This window comes from Mercenaria mercenaria, chromosome 7 (assembly GCF_021730395.1).
Source record: "Mercenaria mercenaria strain notata chromosome 7, MADL_Memer_1, whole genome shotgun sequence".
Lineage (NCBI taxonomy): Eukaryota > Metazoa > Mollusca > Bivalvia > Venerida > Veneridae > Mercenaria > Mercenaria mercenaria.
In genome coordinates this window covers 7,165,973-7,182,418 of record NC_069367.1, presented here as the reverse complement: position 1 = coordinate 7,182,418, position 16,446 = coordinate 7,165,973, and the positions used below count along the sequence as shown (strand labels likewise).

Sequence of the window (16,446 nt, the reverse complement as noted above, 5' to 3'; positions counted from 1 at the left end):
TGGCCAGGAGTGCCAATTTCTCGCAATAAGAGGAAAAGTGTGTAGCGGTTCTCGTATCGGGTGGCCTTGGTAGCTCAATTGGTAGAGCGTTGGCACGGTAAGCCAAAGGTCCGAGATTCGAGTCCTGGTCGAGGCTGCACATTTTTCCTGAGACTGTTACATTAAATTAGGATCTAAATTGTTTATATAGATACCAACGTCACCTGACTGGTTACGTTTTCTTTTCAAAACGTAAATAACCGAGGAACACCAAATAAATAACGAGGATTCGAACTGGCAGAAAAAAGATTAAAGATTAAACAAAATAATGTTAATTATGTTGTGAAAAAAACAATCCAACTATTTTTCAATAATAATTAACCCTAGGGTATTTATTTTTTCCACATATTTGGTAGCCTTTACGAGATCAGAATGTTTTCGCAAACAGTTTCTTTCACTTAATGTCGGTTAAATGATTATTAAACAATCAGTTCCGTGCCGATTATCATTATATCTTGTTAAATAACAAAATAAATTGGTGCTTATTATTATGCTTAATTAATTTTTTTTCCTGCTGAATTTCAAATACCATATAAGTACTTTTTTCTGCGGGAACTTTATTTCTGCGTTTTCTGTGGAAGACAATAAGACGGCAGATTTAAAATCCGCAGAAAATTTTGTCCTGACATGCTGTGATACGACGATACAAGCCGCCATTATAATCCGGTTAAGTATAATACAACGTTTGTTAGCGTTATCGGCTTTTGTCAACCATGTAGCCAAAGACTGACAAATCAAGTTGAAAATTTAGTAGTAACGGTAATATAATAGAACCATTTTATTAATGTTTTGCTGTTGAATAAACCATAATAAAAACATCGAATTTGTTTTGATTTTCATTCACCATTGAGCAGTCAGCTCTCAGTTTCAATTTTCTTAAATTATGTGACAAACACAATCCATTGTGTTCTTTGTGTCTATTGTTAACCGGTCCGTCGGTCATATTTACCGTTATTTGTACAGGACTTGAAAAAGGTGTGATTAACAAAAATTATCATACCGTTACAATGCACAGACAAGAATGTTTGCAAATTATAGATTCAGACATTTTTTCGTGTTTGTTTGGCATGACCATATTTATAAAATGGCTGTTTCTCCTTGCGTTTAACACTCAACATTATGTGATGATGACGATGTTACATCGGTATCCTTTAACTTTTATTTTCAAATCGGAAGCAGACATAAAGTTCTGTCAAAATAACAACAAATATGTACCTGTCTGTTTGAAATTAATGAAACAACCGGTGAATACAGAACCGCAGAAATAAATCCCATCAACGTGAGAAGGAAGACCCCGCAGAAATAATGTACGCAGAAATTTAATACCACCTCATTTTTGAAAAATCGAAGAATATTAAGCCCGCAGAAATAAGTACTTATACGGTATAATTCATTCAAGGTTTAGAATCAGTCATTAATCTGTTATCATCTGTTTATTTTACAATAAACTAATCGGCACGGAAGAGTGTATTCATTTGGAGTTCCTCGGTTTTTATGTTTTGAAAGAAAAGGTAAACAATCGGGTGAACGCTGGTATCTGTAAACCATTTAGATCCAAGTTTTAAGTGAACACTGGTTAAGTCTTATTTGTTATTTCATTTTCAACAAAATTTAAGATGTAAGTAACCCTAAATCTCCCGAAAAAGGAGGTCCGTACCCCTAGAAAACCCCTAACAGGCTTGTCTAGAGGTACGAATCCGTACCTCTAGAATCAGATTCTAGAGGTACAGATCCGTACCCCTAGACACCTCCAAAACAAAAAGGAAAGGGGGTGTTAACAGAGCGGAAGTTGCTATTATGGCTCTCGTGTAAGAATAGTGAAAAGCCCGAAGGTGTCTATTCCTACGGCTCTTCGAATTATGAAAAGTCCGCAGGTGGTTATTCATACGGCAGTTTTGTGTTACACATAGTACTGAATTCATTTGACTGGTATAATTTCACCCAACTTCTTTACTTTTTCGGTAAATGATTTTTTGGTTGTATGGATGTAGATGTAAATACATACGTTATTTATATTGAAACACTAAGAAAAATTGACCAAGTGTTTTCAACTAGATCTAAACCATTTAGATTATTATTGATCTATGTTTTGTGTATATACATGCACATTTTTCACAACAGTACAAATCCCTTACCACTCTAAACATGTTTATTGCCCTTTAATTAAGTTTAATACTTGACGTTTTTCATACATCAGCTTGACATGATGTTTGCATCAATTCAGACCCGACATTTTATTTGTAACACAATGACCAAATGTGATTTCTTGTTATTTCCGAAATCTGTTGAAAATATATCAATTTAGGGACTTCAGTACAGAGTATTATAATACAGAAAATTAGTAACGATACTACCTGATACCTTTTCTAATTAGTAACAGTACTACCTGATATCTTTTCTTATTAGTAATGGTACTACCGGATGTTTTGTGAAATTAGTAATGGTAGTTCCAGATACATGTAACAGACAAAAATAAGCAGTAACCATGAACTCGTCAACTTTAGGAAGAAGTGGGCAAGATTTTTTCTACCTGAACACAGTTGAGTGATTTGAAAGGTGGAGCCTACAATTTTCTTGTTTCTAGATAAAAAGCATTGACGTGACCATTCATTTTCTTAGTTATATCATTTTCCATACAGTGGTAACATGTTATTGTTTCATTACAGAATTCTGTAAAAAGTCGTTTTTAAAAATTCAAGCAGATGCTGTAAATCTAATTTTTTGGTTATAACTATTTTGTATGAATGCAGGATGAAATTGTTCTTATTAACACCGAGTCATATCATCGGTGAACAGTATCTCACTCGAATAAAAACTGAAAGTAAACTGTAAACTAAAATTACATATATTCAGATCAATTCATTGATTGAAGTCAGTTAGATTTAACATATTAATAATACATTACGTGTCGTTCTTTTACCATAGATGACAAAAAATGTGTACAATATTCCAATTAATCGCACGGTTACAGCAGTTTCTTTATAAAAAATTTTTTTTGCTCTCGAACATGCTAACAATTAAACACAGTGTCAAATACGTAATCGCGGCGCTAATTGGCTGGACACAATCGACTGTAGTGTATCGGATAATTTGATTCGCTTTCACACTTCTCAGGAAAATCTCGCAAGTACCTGAAGTAGGCGGAGCTTAAATTATGCTATCGGCGTGTGTTTCGTGTGGAATACACTAATTTTGACACCATGTAAATTGTCAACAGTCCGGATAGCGTTGATTAGCGCAGCTTGGCGCAGACATGCAATTCGGCTCGATCTTCCTTTAAAATTTGTAACACTGTTTACATGTTGTACTGATACGACCACATTTTAAAATAAATTCGTATTGATACGGCCACATTTTAAAATAAATTTGTATCTGACCCCTAACAAATTCGTAATTACGAAAATACGGCCCTTATCTGGAGCTCTGGTGTTAACTTTTACCAGTATATATAAGAAAACTACAGTTCGTTTAAATACAGCCCGCTGAATTTACTACTTTTCGCTTCTTTCAATTTCTCTTTTCGAGACATTAAATTCTTGCACCGCCATTTTTACCTTGCATGCGATAGGAACATGCCGATTTCAATAGAATGCAAAGTGATACATACTGAAACACGGTAGGGTAAAAGTAAGCACGTTGCTGTCAAGAAAATGCCCTATAGTAGGAAAGGAAAAAAGATAAATACTATTTATATTTGGACTACTTGTGACTAGACCAGCAGAAGCTTACATTCTATTTGGTAGTGATCAGCTTAGAAGAAAATGTTTTTGTTTGATTTTTCCATGAATTTACATTCATTCTCAAGGTACACCTATTTTACAATGATTCTGCTTAGCTTTGTTGCAAAATATTGAGAAAATATAGAGAAATGACAATTCATTACAGGTCACCCCATCCCAAAAAGTACGCGAAATTTAGCCCTGTGCAAGCAATATTTCAATTTATTTTACCTTTGTCGTCAAATTTTCATTCAAGATCCATTTAATCGTTATGATGTTTGTCCTTTTCATTCAGAAACATGCTAATTTCAATAATATTTAGACAATTGTAGTGCTAAAATGCGAGAAAAGACATTCACTAGTTCCTAAACTGACCAAAATATAGCCACCTGGTCGAAAATTCGATCTAAATTCCAAAATCACAAGAAATTTAAGAGCTTTCAGCCATTTGTCACCGTTTTACATCATAAAAAATAGATTAATGGCATTTTCATTGATTTTCGAGAGTTTGACAAAATACCATGTATTGCCTCTTATAGGCTGAACACCACTAAATCCAGCTGTTCTTTATTTCATATAAAATTCACTTACTTCATAACGGTTTTTAGCTCAACTATTTGAAGAATAGGGGAGCTATCCTACTCACCCCGGCGTTAGCGTGGGCGTCGCACAAATGTTAAAGTTTGCGTACCACCCCAAATATTTTCAAAGTCCACTGAGATATTGTTTTCATATTTTGCATACTTGTTTACCATCATGACCCCAGTCTGTAAAAAGGAGGAGGCAACTCTATCAAGCATTTTGACTGAATTATGGCCCCTTTTCGACTTAGAATAAATGTTAAAGTTCGCGTACCACCCCAAATATTTTTAAAGTCCATTGAGATATTGCTTTCATATTTTGCATACTTGTTAACCATCATGACCCCAGTCTGTTAAAAGGACGTGGCAACTCTATCAAGAATTTTGACTGAATTATGGCCCCTTTTCGACTTAGAATAAATGTTAAAGTTTGCGTACCACCCCAAATATTTCAAAGTCCATTGAGATATTGCTTTCATATTTTGCATACTTGTTAACCATCATGACCCCAGTCTGTTAAAAGGACGAGGCAACTCTATCAAGCATTTTGACTGAATTATGGCCCCTTTTCGACTTAGAATAAATGTTAAAGTTTGCGTACCACCCAAAATATTTTCAAAGTCCATTGAGATATTGCTTTCATATTTTGCATACTTGTTTACCGTCATGACCCCAGTCTGTAAATAGAAGGAGGCAACTCTATCAAATCAAGCATTTTGACTGAATTATGGCCCCTTTTCATCTTGGAATAAATGTTAAAGTTTGCGTACCACCCCAAATATTTTCAAAGTCCATTGAGGTATTGCTTTCATATTTTGCATACTTGCTTACCATCATGACCCCAGTCTGTAAAAAGGAGGAGGCAACTCTATCAAGCATTTTGACTGAATTTTGGCCCCTTTTTTGACTTAGAATATGCTTATTGTATTTGTAATGTTAAAGTTTTACTCATTGCTTACACAAATATTATACTATCAAGCACTGAGAATAGTCGAGCGCGCTGTCCACAGACAGCTCTTGTTCGACATTTTCTAGCATATCAGATTTTCAGAGACTTGTATTCCCATAAGAACTAGATCGCTACTTTACAAAAACAAAAAGAAAAGGGGGTGTTAACTTTTATATAAGAAAACTACAGTTCGTTAAATACAACCCGCTGAATTTACTACTTTTCGCTTCTTTCAGTTTCTCTTTTCGAGACATTAAATTCTTACGCCACCATTTTTACCTAGCATGCGATAGGAACATGCCGATTTCAATAGGATGCAAAGTGATACATACTGAAACACGGTAGGGTAAAAATGTAAGCACGTTGCTGTCGAGAAAATGCACTAGGAAAGGAAAGAAGATTAGTACTATTTATATTTGGACTACTTGTGACTAGTCGAGCGGAGGCTTACATTCTATTTGGTAGTGATCAGCCTAAAAGTTTAATACGAAAAAAGCAAAGTCGCAAAGCAAGCTCAAAGAAATCAGATTTAAATTAAAAAAGAATATTGCTGAAATAACCCTGGGAGAGAAAATACCAAGGACCCTTCAGGGGCTCGAAACCCAAACCTCTAGATCTGTAGGCGGACACTCTAACCACAGACACACATATAAGACTCACGGTAATTGGTAAATCCAGTATACTGGTGGAATTGTGGGAAATAATGCTACTGCATTAAACTTCCATACAGAAACACAAAATTAACAAGTAAACACAGCTGAAAGTTCTGGCTACTGGATTTTTTAATCTGCTATGGAGAAGAGCAGTATATTATAACATACAAAATGAATAAATAAATTAACCCTTAGCATGCTAAATTTCTATAATGGACTGATCCATCATTCAATTTGGGCAATACCATTTATTATTCGAAGGGGTGTTTACTGAAAATTTACTGACTGAATAGCGAACAGTGCAGACCATGATCAGACTGCACGGATGTGCAGGCTGATCTTGGTCTGCACTGGTCGCAAAGGCAGAATTACTGCCGCCAGCAGGCAAAGGGTTAATAATATCACAAACAGCACTTTGTCGCATTTTTGTCAAAAGTTTAAACATATTTTATTGTAAACGAATCAATACATGTTTATAATACAATTAAACACATGTGTTATTTTAACATAAATTAATGAGAATTAGAAAAGCATGTTAAGTAAATATATACATTGAAATCAGAAGCGAAAGGGTTGGGCCACAAGTTTTCCCAACATTAGCGACAGCCTTCCCCAAGTGTAAATTAAGGTTACAGATGGATCTAGAATCTAGTATAAACACAGTCATATTGTTATACAGATAATGATAAATACAAAAAAAAAAACAACATAAAAGTGTAATTCAATAAAGAAAGACAAAAAGCTCAAGAAAGAAAGGGAAAATAAACTAAATTATGAAAATTTGAAATTTGACCACCCCCGATTCTCGTGCCTCGTATGCCCCCGGAGTTTACTGTTTTGTTTGAGATCAGCGACTAAGTTTTTACAATTATGGTAAGGTACAATAGACAACCTTAGATATTTGATGTTTAAAAGCGTTTGGTAAAGTTAATAAATTGCTGGACTTCTTTGTAAAGAGTAGAATTTTCTTCATCGGTTAAATAATCAGTACCGAAAAGCAATTTTTAGCTCACCTGTCACAAAGTGACAAGGTGAGCTTTTGTGATCGCGCAGCGTACGTCGTCCGTGCGTCCGTCAGTCCGTCCGTAAACTTTTGCTTGTGACCACTCTAGAGGTCACATTTTGCATGGGATCTTTATGAAAATTGGTCAGAATGTTCACCTTGATGATATCTAGGTCAAGTTCGAAACTGGGTCACATGCAGTCAAAAACTAGGTCAGTAGGTCTAAAAATAGAAAAACCTTGTGACCTCTCTAGAGGCCATACTTATGAATGGATCTTCATAAAAGTTGGTCAGAATGTTCATCTTGATGATATCTAGATCAAGTTCGAAACTGGGTCACGTGCTTTCAAAAACTAGGTCAGTAGGTCAAATAATAGAAAAACCTTGTGACCTCTTTAAAGGCCATATTTTTCATGGGATCTGTATGAAAGTTGGTCTGAATGTTCATCTTGATAATATCTAGGCCAAGTTCGAAACTGGGTCACATGCGGTCAAAAACTAGGTCAGTAGGTCTAAAAATAGAAAAACCTTGTGACCTCTCTAGAGGCCATACTTATGAATGGATCTTCATAAAAGTTGGTCAGAATGTTCATCTTGATGATATCTAGATCAAGTTCGAAACTGGGTCACGTGCCTTCTAAAAGTAGGTCAGTAGGTCAAATAATGAAAAAAACCTTGTGACCTCTCTAGAGGCCATATTTTTCATTTGATCTGTATGAAAGTTGGTCTGAATGTTTATCTTGATGATATATAGGTCAAGTTTGAAACTGGGTCACGTGCGGTCAAAAACTAGGTCAGTAGGTCTAAAAATAGAAAAACCTTGTGACCTCTCTAGAGGCCATATATTTCACAAGATCTTCATGAAAATTGGTCAGAACGTTCACCTTGATGATATCTAGGTCAAGTTCAAAACTGGGTCACATGCTTTCAAAAACTAGGTCAATAGGTCAAATAATAGAAAAACCTTGTGACCTCTCTAAAGGCCATATTTTTCATGGGATCTGTATGAAAGTTGGTCTGAATGTTCATCTTGATGATATCTAGGTCAAGTTCGAAACTGGGTCACATGCGGTCAAAAACTAGGTCAGAAGGTCTAAAAATAGAAAAACCTTGTGAACTTTCTAGAGGCCATACTTATGAATGGATCTTCATAAAAGTTGGTCAGAATGTTCATCTTGATGATATCTAGATCAAGTTCGAAACTGGGTCACGTGCCTTCTAAAAGTAGGTCAGTAGGTCAAATAATGAAAAAACCTTGTGACCTCTCTAAAGGCCATATTTTTCATTTGATCTGTATGAAAGTTGGTCTGAATGTTTATCTTGATGATATATAGGTCAAGTTTGAAACTGGGTCAACTGCGATCAAAAACTAGGTCAGTAGGTCTTAAAATAGAAAAACCTGGTGACCTCTCTAGAGGCCATGCCCTTGAATGGATCTTCATGAAATTGGTCAGAATGTTCACCTTGATGATATCTAGTTAAATTTTGAAACTGGGTCACGTGCCATCTAAAACTAGGTCAGTAGGTCAAATAATAAAAAAACCTTGTGACCTCTCTGGAGGCCATACCTTTCATGGGATCTGTAAGAAAGTTTGTATGAATGTTCATCTCGATGATTTCTAGGTCAGGTTCGAAACTGGGTCAACTGCGGTCAAAAGCGAGGTCAGTAGGTCTAAAATTAGAAAAATCTTTTGACCTCTCTAGAGGCCATATTGTTCAATGGATCTTCATGAAAATTGGTCTGAATGTTCATCTTGATGATATCTAGGTCAGTTTCGAAACTGGGTCACGTGCGGTCAAAAACTAGGACAGTAGGAATAAAAACAGAAAAACCTTGTGACCTCTCTAGAGGCCATATTTTTCATGAGATCTTTATGAAAATTAGTGAGAATGTTCACCTTGATGATATCTAGGTAAAGTTCAAAACAGGGTCACGTATCTTCGAAAACTAGGTCAATAGGTCAAATAATAGAAAAACCTTGTGACCTCTCTAGAGGTCATATTTTTCAATGGATCTTCATGAAAATTGGTCAGAATTATTTAGGTCAAGTTCAAAACTGGGTCACATGAGCTCAAAAACTAGATCAGTATGTCAAATAATAGAAAAAAACGACGTCATACTCAAAACTGGGTCATGTTGGAACAGGTGAGCGATTCAGGACCATCTTGGTCCTCTTGTTTACTGTTAAGAGGGTGATATTCTCTGGTATTGGTAAACAGTTGGAGTCTTTGGTTTATGTGTAGCGGACAGTGAAAAAAGAAATGTTCAGCATCTTCACCAGGACTTTTTTTTACGACTGGGGGAAGGGGCCTCAGCCTGTCATTGGGGGAAGAAAATAGCGCGCGACAAGCAACTTTGGGGGATTTTTTTCACTCGTGGGGGGAGGGGAATTTACAATTATGCATAATAAACACTTTAAACTATGTTTTTATTACATATTCCTGCAACTTTTAGCAACTATACACACTGTCACTTAGCAGATAAGCACATAGAATAAGACCAGTCCATTTTCGTTGTTGTTTGTTGACGGTCACAAATGCCGCAAACTTACAAAGTGTGTCGTAATATGAGACATATACTTACGTCTTTTGCCGATGAAAAAAGTTTTTTTTTTAACAATCCCCGTTTACCTCCGAAAATGACTCTGATATTTTAGTTTTTTTACGCTTGGTATCGGAACCAATGATGTTGTAAAACAGTATCGTAAAGTGTCAGTATGAACTAACGGAGTAATCTCCCTTGCTTTGTTTACGATTTCAGAGGGGGGAATTTCGGACGTAGGGGAAATCCTTGGCTGTGGGGGAAATCCTCGGATGGGGGACGAGGCCGATATTCGGCTGATGCTATAGAATAAAAAAAAACCCTGTTCACACAAACTGCCGTACAAACATTGTGGATTATCGCGTACATGATTGTTGAATAAGTCATTGTATAAGCTACTGCATTTGTTACATATTCTTGTACTTATTCTTCCGTGTTGTACTGGTCAAGCACACAGGAAAATTTTTATTGTGGGGGTTGCCCGAGTAAGATTTCCCACTAGTGTTTCCTTGATTTGACATTTTCAGATATTTTAGAAACAAAATTTTCGTCACCTCAACGCAACAAAGTCGTATGTTATTATAAATTTATATAGAGATACGACTTTGTTGCGTTGAGGTGACAAAATGTTAATACTAATAGTATCATAACTTTAAGTATGACCAAAATTCAATTTTAAAAAAAGATCAATTTAGCCAAAGTCTGAAGGTCAGTGCTTATATAATACAATTTTGAAGTCTTATTGCTGTGCAGTAGTAACCACGACAGAATGTTGTCAAGTTGCCACACTACCCATTTCCTTCAAGCTGAAATTTTGGAGACTTGCCTCAATTATTGATCACTTTGAAATATTCATCGAAATTTGGCATCATAAAATACTATGTTACAAAAAACAAAGCACAGTTACTGTGCTTTGTTTTTAGCTCGACTATTCGAAGAATAGTCTAGCTATTCTACTCACCCTGGCGTCGGCGTCGGCGTCGGCGTCGGCGTCGGCGTCACACCTTGGTTAAGTTTTTGCATGCAAGTACATACAGCTATCATTTAAAGGCATATAGCTTTGAAACTTATTTATTCTTTTTCTAGGTCAATTACCTACCTCTCTGGGTCAAGTCCCATAACTCTGACATGTATTTTGAGCAAATTATGCCCCCTTTTGGACTTAGAAAATTTTGGTTGAAGTTTTACATGCAAGTTACTATCTCCAAAACTAATGCAGATATTGAATTGAAACTTCACATGTGTCTTCGGGGTTATAAAACTAGTTGATAGCACCAAGTCCCATAACACTGACCTTCATTTTGGCCAAATTATGCCCCCTTTTGGACTTAGAAAATTCTGGTTAAAGTTTTGCGTGCAAGTACATACAGCTATTACTAAAAGGCATATAGATTTGAAACTTATTTTTTCTTTTTCTAGATCAATTACCTACCTCACTGGGTCAAGTCCCATAACTCTGACATGTATTTTGAGCAAATTATGCCCCCTTTTGGACTTAGAAAATTCTGGTTAAAGTTTTACATGCAAGTTACTATCTCCAAAACTAATGCAGATATTGAATTGAAACTTCACATGTGTCTTTGGGGTTATAAAACTAGTTGATAGCACCAAGTCCCATAACTCTGACCTTCATTTTGGCCAAATTATGCCCCCTTTTGGACTTAGAAAATTCTGGTTAAAGTTTTGCGTGGAAGTACATACAGCTATTACTAAAAGGCATATAGATTTGAAACTTATTTTTTCTTTTTCTAGATCAATTACCTTCCTCACTGGGTCAAGCCCCATAACTCTGACATGTATTTTGGCCAAATTATGCCCCCTTTTGGACTTAGAAAATTCTGGTTAAAGTTTTGCGTGCAAGTACATACAGCTATTACTAAAAGGCATATAGATTTGAAACTTATTTTTTCTTTTTCTAGGTCAATTACCTACCTCACTGGGTCAAGTCCCATAACTCTGACACGTATTTTGGGCAAATTATACCCCCTTTTGGACTTAGAAAATTCTGGTTAAAGTTTTACATGCAAGTAACTATCTCCAAAACTACTACAGATATTAAATTGAAACTTCACATATGTCTTCGGGGTTATAAAACTAGTTGATAGCACCAAGTCCCATAACTCTGACATGTATTTTGGGCAAATTATCCCCCCTTTTGGACTTAGAAAATCCTGGTTAAAGTTTTGCGTGCAAGTACATACAGCTATTACCAAAAGGCATATAGCTTTGAAACTTATTTATTCTTTTTCAAGGTCAATTACCAACCTCACTGGGTCAAGTTCCATAACTCTTAACATGTATTTTGAGCAAATTATGCCCCCTTTTGGACTTAGAAAATTCTGGTTAAAGTTTAACATGCAAGTTACTATCCCCAAAACTAATGCAGATATTGAATTGAAACTTAACATGTTTCTTCGGGTTATAAAACTAGTTGATAACATCAAGTCCCATAACTCTGATATGTATTTTAGTCAAATTATGTCCCCTTTCGAACTTAAAACTCTTTTGATATTTAACATTTTGGGTAATAATTTCCTGCTTCTGTGACAATATTTCGAATAGTCGAGCTTGGCTGTCTTACGGACAGCTCTTGTTTGTAACATAGTAACATTATGTATGTGCCTTTAAATTTTTTGTACCGGACTGAACTGTTAAAGTGTTTATTTCATCTACCCCACACAGTGTTACTTCTTTCCTTTCATGTGCATGGGCAGTAGGGTCTCTGATGTTGAAATTGTTTGAAGTTGTGGTTGTTTTATTGACAGAAAATACTATTTACCCAATGATCATATTTTAGCCAACATAGGAATTACACTCTAGGATAATTTTGCTGCAGCTTGCTGGGTACAAGTAATTATACTGGTCATCATTTACAAGGGCGAAAAAACAATAATTATTCCAGCCTAAGAAAATGAGACTCGAGGAAAATAGCAGTGTCAAAATACATAGAGAAAGGGTAATAGGACTGATTAATATTTCATGAAACACTTTTGTCTGTGTGTAGACAATACTAGACACCTTTAAAGTTTTAGCTTATTTACTCTCTTAAAAAGAAATGTGCATGCGTTCAAGGATGTATATTTAATATTATTGTTTTTACAGATGAAGTTATAAAGCCGGATCCAAACAAAAATAACGAGACTGTTGTATGTGGATTGAGACATCCGAGAACCGGTACTATGTTTATATTATTGTTTGATTGTTTTGGCTCTCATGCATTGTTGAACTCAAAAAGGTTGTCAGTGATAGCAGTTAAGTGCATACTGTAATTATGTTTTGCAAAAATATTTTCTGTATTGAAACGTCCTAATGAAGAAAAATCATAATTATCAAACATGTTATCGTTTGAGTTATCGTGCAGGATTTATATGTACAAAGCATCTAGGTCCTCTTTTTGAAGTATAACTAAATTAGATTAGTATGTGTACCACTTCTTATGCCCCCCATGAGTGGTGGGGTAATATAGATTTGGTCTTGTCGTTGCGTCTGTCCGAAGTTCGTGATGCGCCTAGCTCAAGAAGTGTTTGATATAAATTGATGAAACCTTGCATGAGTCTTTATCATGTGAACTTGCACACCACCTATTTTTCATCTGGCTCCGCCCCCTATTTCCGGAGTTATTGTCCCTGAAATAGTCAAAAATGCACATTTTCACCTTGTGACATGCCTAGCTCAAAAAGTATTTGATATAGATTCATGAAACCTTGCATGAGTCTTAATCATGATGTGATCTTGCACACCTCTTATTTTTAGCCTATTAAAATCACTCTGCGTCCGTGGTTCGTCCGTCCGTCATTCCGTCCGTCCGTCCATCCGTTAACAATTTCTCGTTATCGCATCTCCTCAGAAACTACTGGGGGGATTTTGACCAAACTTTGTCAGAATGATGTATTGGTACCCTAGTTGTGTCCCTTTTGAAAATCAGACTGGTTCAACAATTTATGAGTGAGTTATGGCCCTTTGTTTATTTCTATAATTTACATAGATTTATATTGGGAAAAACTTTGAAAACCTTCTTGTCCAAAACCACAGAGCCTAGGGCTTTGATATTTGGTATGAAGCATTATCTAGTGGTCCTCTACCAAGATGATTCAAATTATTTCTCTGGGGTCAAATATGGCCCCGCCCTGGGGGTCACATGGTTTATATAGACTTATATATAGGGAAAAACTTTGAAAAACCTCTTGTCCAAAACCACAGGGCCTAGGGCTTTGATATTTTGTATGTGACATCATCTAGTGGTCTTCAACTAAGATTGTTAAAATTATACCCCTAGGGTCAAATATGGCTCCACCCTGGGGGTCATATGGTTTACATAGACTTATATAGGGAAAAACTTTGAAAATCTTCTTGTCCAAACCACAAAGCCTAGGGCTTTGATATTTGTAATGTAGCATCATCTAGTGGTTCTCTACCCGCACTAGGGAAAAGCTTTTAAAATCTTTTTGTCAATAACTACAACATTCAAATTTGGGCCACATGTATATTTTTGAGTGGCAAGATGAACCTTGACATGAGTTGACCTTGATTTTGACCTAGTGACCTACTTCCACATTTCTGTAGCTACAACCTTCAAATTTGGACCACATGCATAGTTTTGTGCACTTGAAAAAACTTTGACCTTGATTTTGACCTAGTGACCTACTTTCACATTTTTGAAGGTACAGGTATCAAATTTGGACCATATGCATAGTTCCGTGTTTCAAAATGAAATTTGACATTGATTTTGACCTAGTGACCTACTTTCACATTTTTGAAGGTATAGTCTTCAAATTTGGACCACATGCAAAGTTTTGTGTTCCGAAATGTAATTTGACCTTGATTTTGACCCAGTGACCTAGTTTCTCATTTCTCAAGCTACAGCCTTCAAATTTGGACCACATGCATGGTTTTATGTACCGAAACAAACTTTGACCTTTACATTGACCTAGTGACCTACTTCCACATTTTTGAAGGTACAAGCTTCAAATTTGGACCACATGCATAGTTCTGTATTCTGAAATAAAATTTGACCTTGATTTTGACCTAGTGACCTACTTTCACATTTCTCAAGCTACAGCCTTCAAATTTAGACCACATGCATAGTTTTGTGTACCGAAATGAACTTTGACCTTAAGATTGACCTAGTGACCTACTTTCACATTTCTGTAGCTACAGGCTTCAAATTTAGACCACATGCATAGGATTGTGTACCGAAACAAACTTAGACCTTGACATTGACCTAGTGACCTACTTTCACATTTTTGAAGGTACAGGCTTCAGATTTGGACCACATGCATAGATTTGTGTTCTGTGAAATTTGACCCTTGATTTTGATCTAGTGACCTACTTACACATTTCTCAAGCTACAGCCTTCAAATTTGGACCACTTGCATAGTTTTGTGTAACGAAACAAACTTTGACCTTAAGATTGATCTAGTGACCTACTTTCACATTTCTCAAGCTAAGCTTTCGAATTTGGACCACATGCACAGTGTTGTGTACGGAAATGAAATTTGACCTGGAGCTAGTCAGTAAGTCTTAAAATTTGGAACACTCAAAAATGGCACATTGGTGGGCGCCAAGATCACTTTGTGATCTCTTGTTCATTTGTGTCCGCCACCAAATTTCATAGTTACGGCCCCTGAAATAGTCAAAAATGCACATTTTCTCCTTGTGATGCCCCTAGCTCGAAAAGGATTTCATATAAATTGATTCAATCTGACATGAGTTTTTATCATGATATGAACTTGCGCACCTCCTATTTTTCTTCTGGCTCCACTCCCTATTTTCAGAGTTATGCCCCTGAAATAGTAAAAAATGCACATTTTCACACTGTGACACGCCTAGCTCAAAAAGTATTTGATATAGATTCATGAAACTTTGCATGAGTCTTAATCATGATATGAACTTGCGCACCTTCTATTTTTCATTTGGGCCTGCCCCCTATTTTCAGAGTTATGGCCCCTGAAATAGTAAAAAATGCACATTTTCACCTTGTGACGCACCTAGCTCAAAAAGTATTTAATATAAATGGTTGAAAACTTGCATAAGTCTTTATCATAATATAAACTTGCACACCTTATATTTTGGCTGGCTCCACCCCCCATTTTTAAAGTTATGGCCCCTGAAATAGTAAGAAATGAACATTTTCACCTAATTCAGGACAGAAGTGGCCGTTTCGGGTTTCAGGACAGAAGAGCCTGTTTCTGTACCAGGTCAGAAGTGCCTGTTTCTGTTTTCAGGACAGATGTGGCCGTTTCTGGTTTCAGGGCAGAAGTGCCTGTTTCTGTTTTCAGGGCAGAAGTGCCTGTTTCTGTTTTCAGGACAGAGGTGCCTGTTTCTGTTTTCCAGTTTTCAGGTCGGGAAGTGCCTGTTTCTGTTTTCAGGACAGAACAGAAGTGCCCATTTCTGTTTTCAGGGCAGAAGGGTCCGTTTCTGTTTTCAGGACAGGGCAGAAGTGTCCGTTTCTGTTTTCAGGACAGAACAGAAGTGCCCGTTTCTGTTTTCAGGGCAGAAGTGTCCGTTTCTGTTTTCAGGACAGAATTGCCTGTTTCTGTTTTCAGGGCAGAATTGCCTGTTTCTGTTTTCAGGGGTGCCTGTTTCTGTTTTTAGGACAGAAGTGCCTGTTTCTGTTTTCAGGACAATAGTGTGTATTTCTGTTTTCAGGTCAGAAGTGCCTGTTTTTGTTTTCAGGACAGAAGTGCCTGTTTCTGTTTTCAGGACAGAAGTGCCTGTTTCTATTTTCAGGACAGAAGTGCCTGTTTTTATTCACGAATGAAGACAAAGATATTTATGAGATTGTACAATTTAAAGAAGAATATAGATCGTGGTTTATTGGAGAGACCATTCAACATGGTATGTTGTGTCTAAATTAGTCAGGGTTTGACAACAGCTTTTCACATGCCACACTGTCAAGAAGAAGAGGAATTTGCAAGTGGAAGTGGAAAAGTTTTGTAGTCTTTCCAGAACCTGTAAAGT

At 36.4% G+C, this 16,446-nt stretch overlaps 1 protein-coding gene across 3 annotated transcripts in view; it reads left to right on the top strand.

The window, feature by feature from the left end:
• Window positions 1–16,446, top strand: part of LOC123554988 (ribonuclease H2 subunit B-like) — a 48,240-nt gene that overhangs the window by 12,335 nt on the left and 19,459 nt on the right. For 2 of the 3 annotated variants that reach the window (XM_045345478.2, XM_053547490.1), the window contains exons 2-3: window positions 12,589–12,660; window positions 16,216–16,323. In XM_045345478.2, coding sequence (XP_045201413.1) covers window positions 12,589–12,660; window positions 16,216–16,323 — 180 coding nt within the window. The remainder of the gene's footprint in view (window positions 1–12,588; window positions 12,661–16,215; window positions 16,324–16,446) is intronic. The other variant, XM_045345480.2, reaches the window with a different exon arrangement.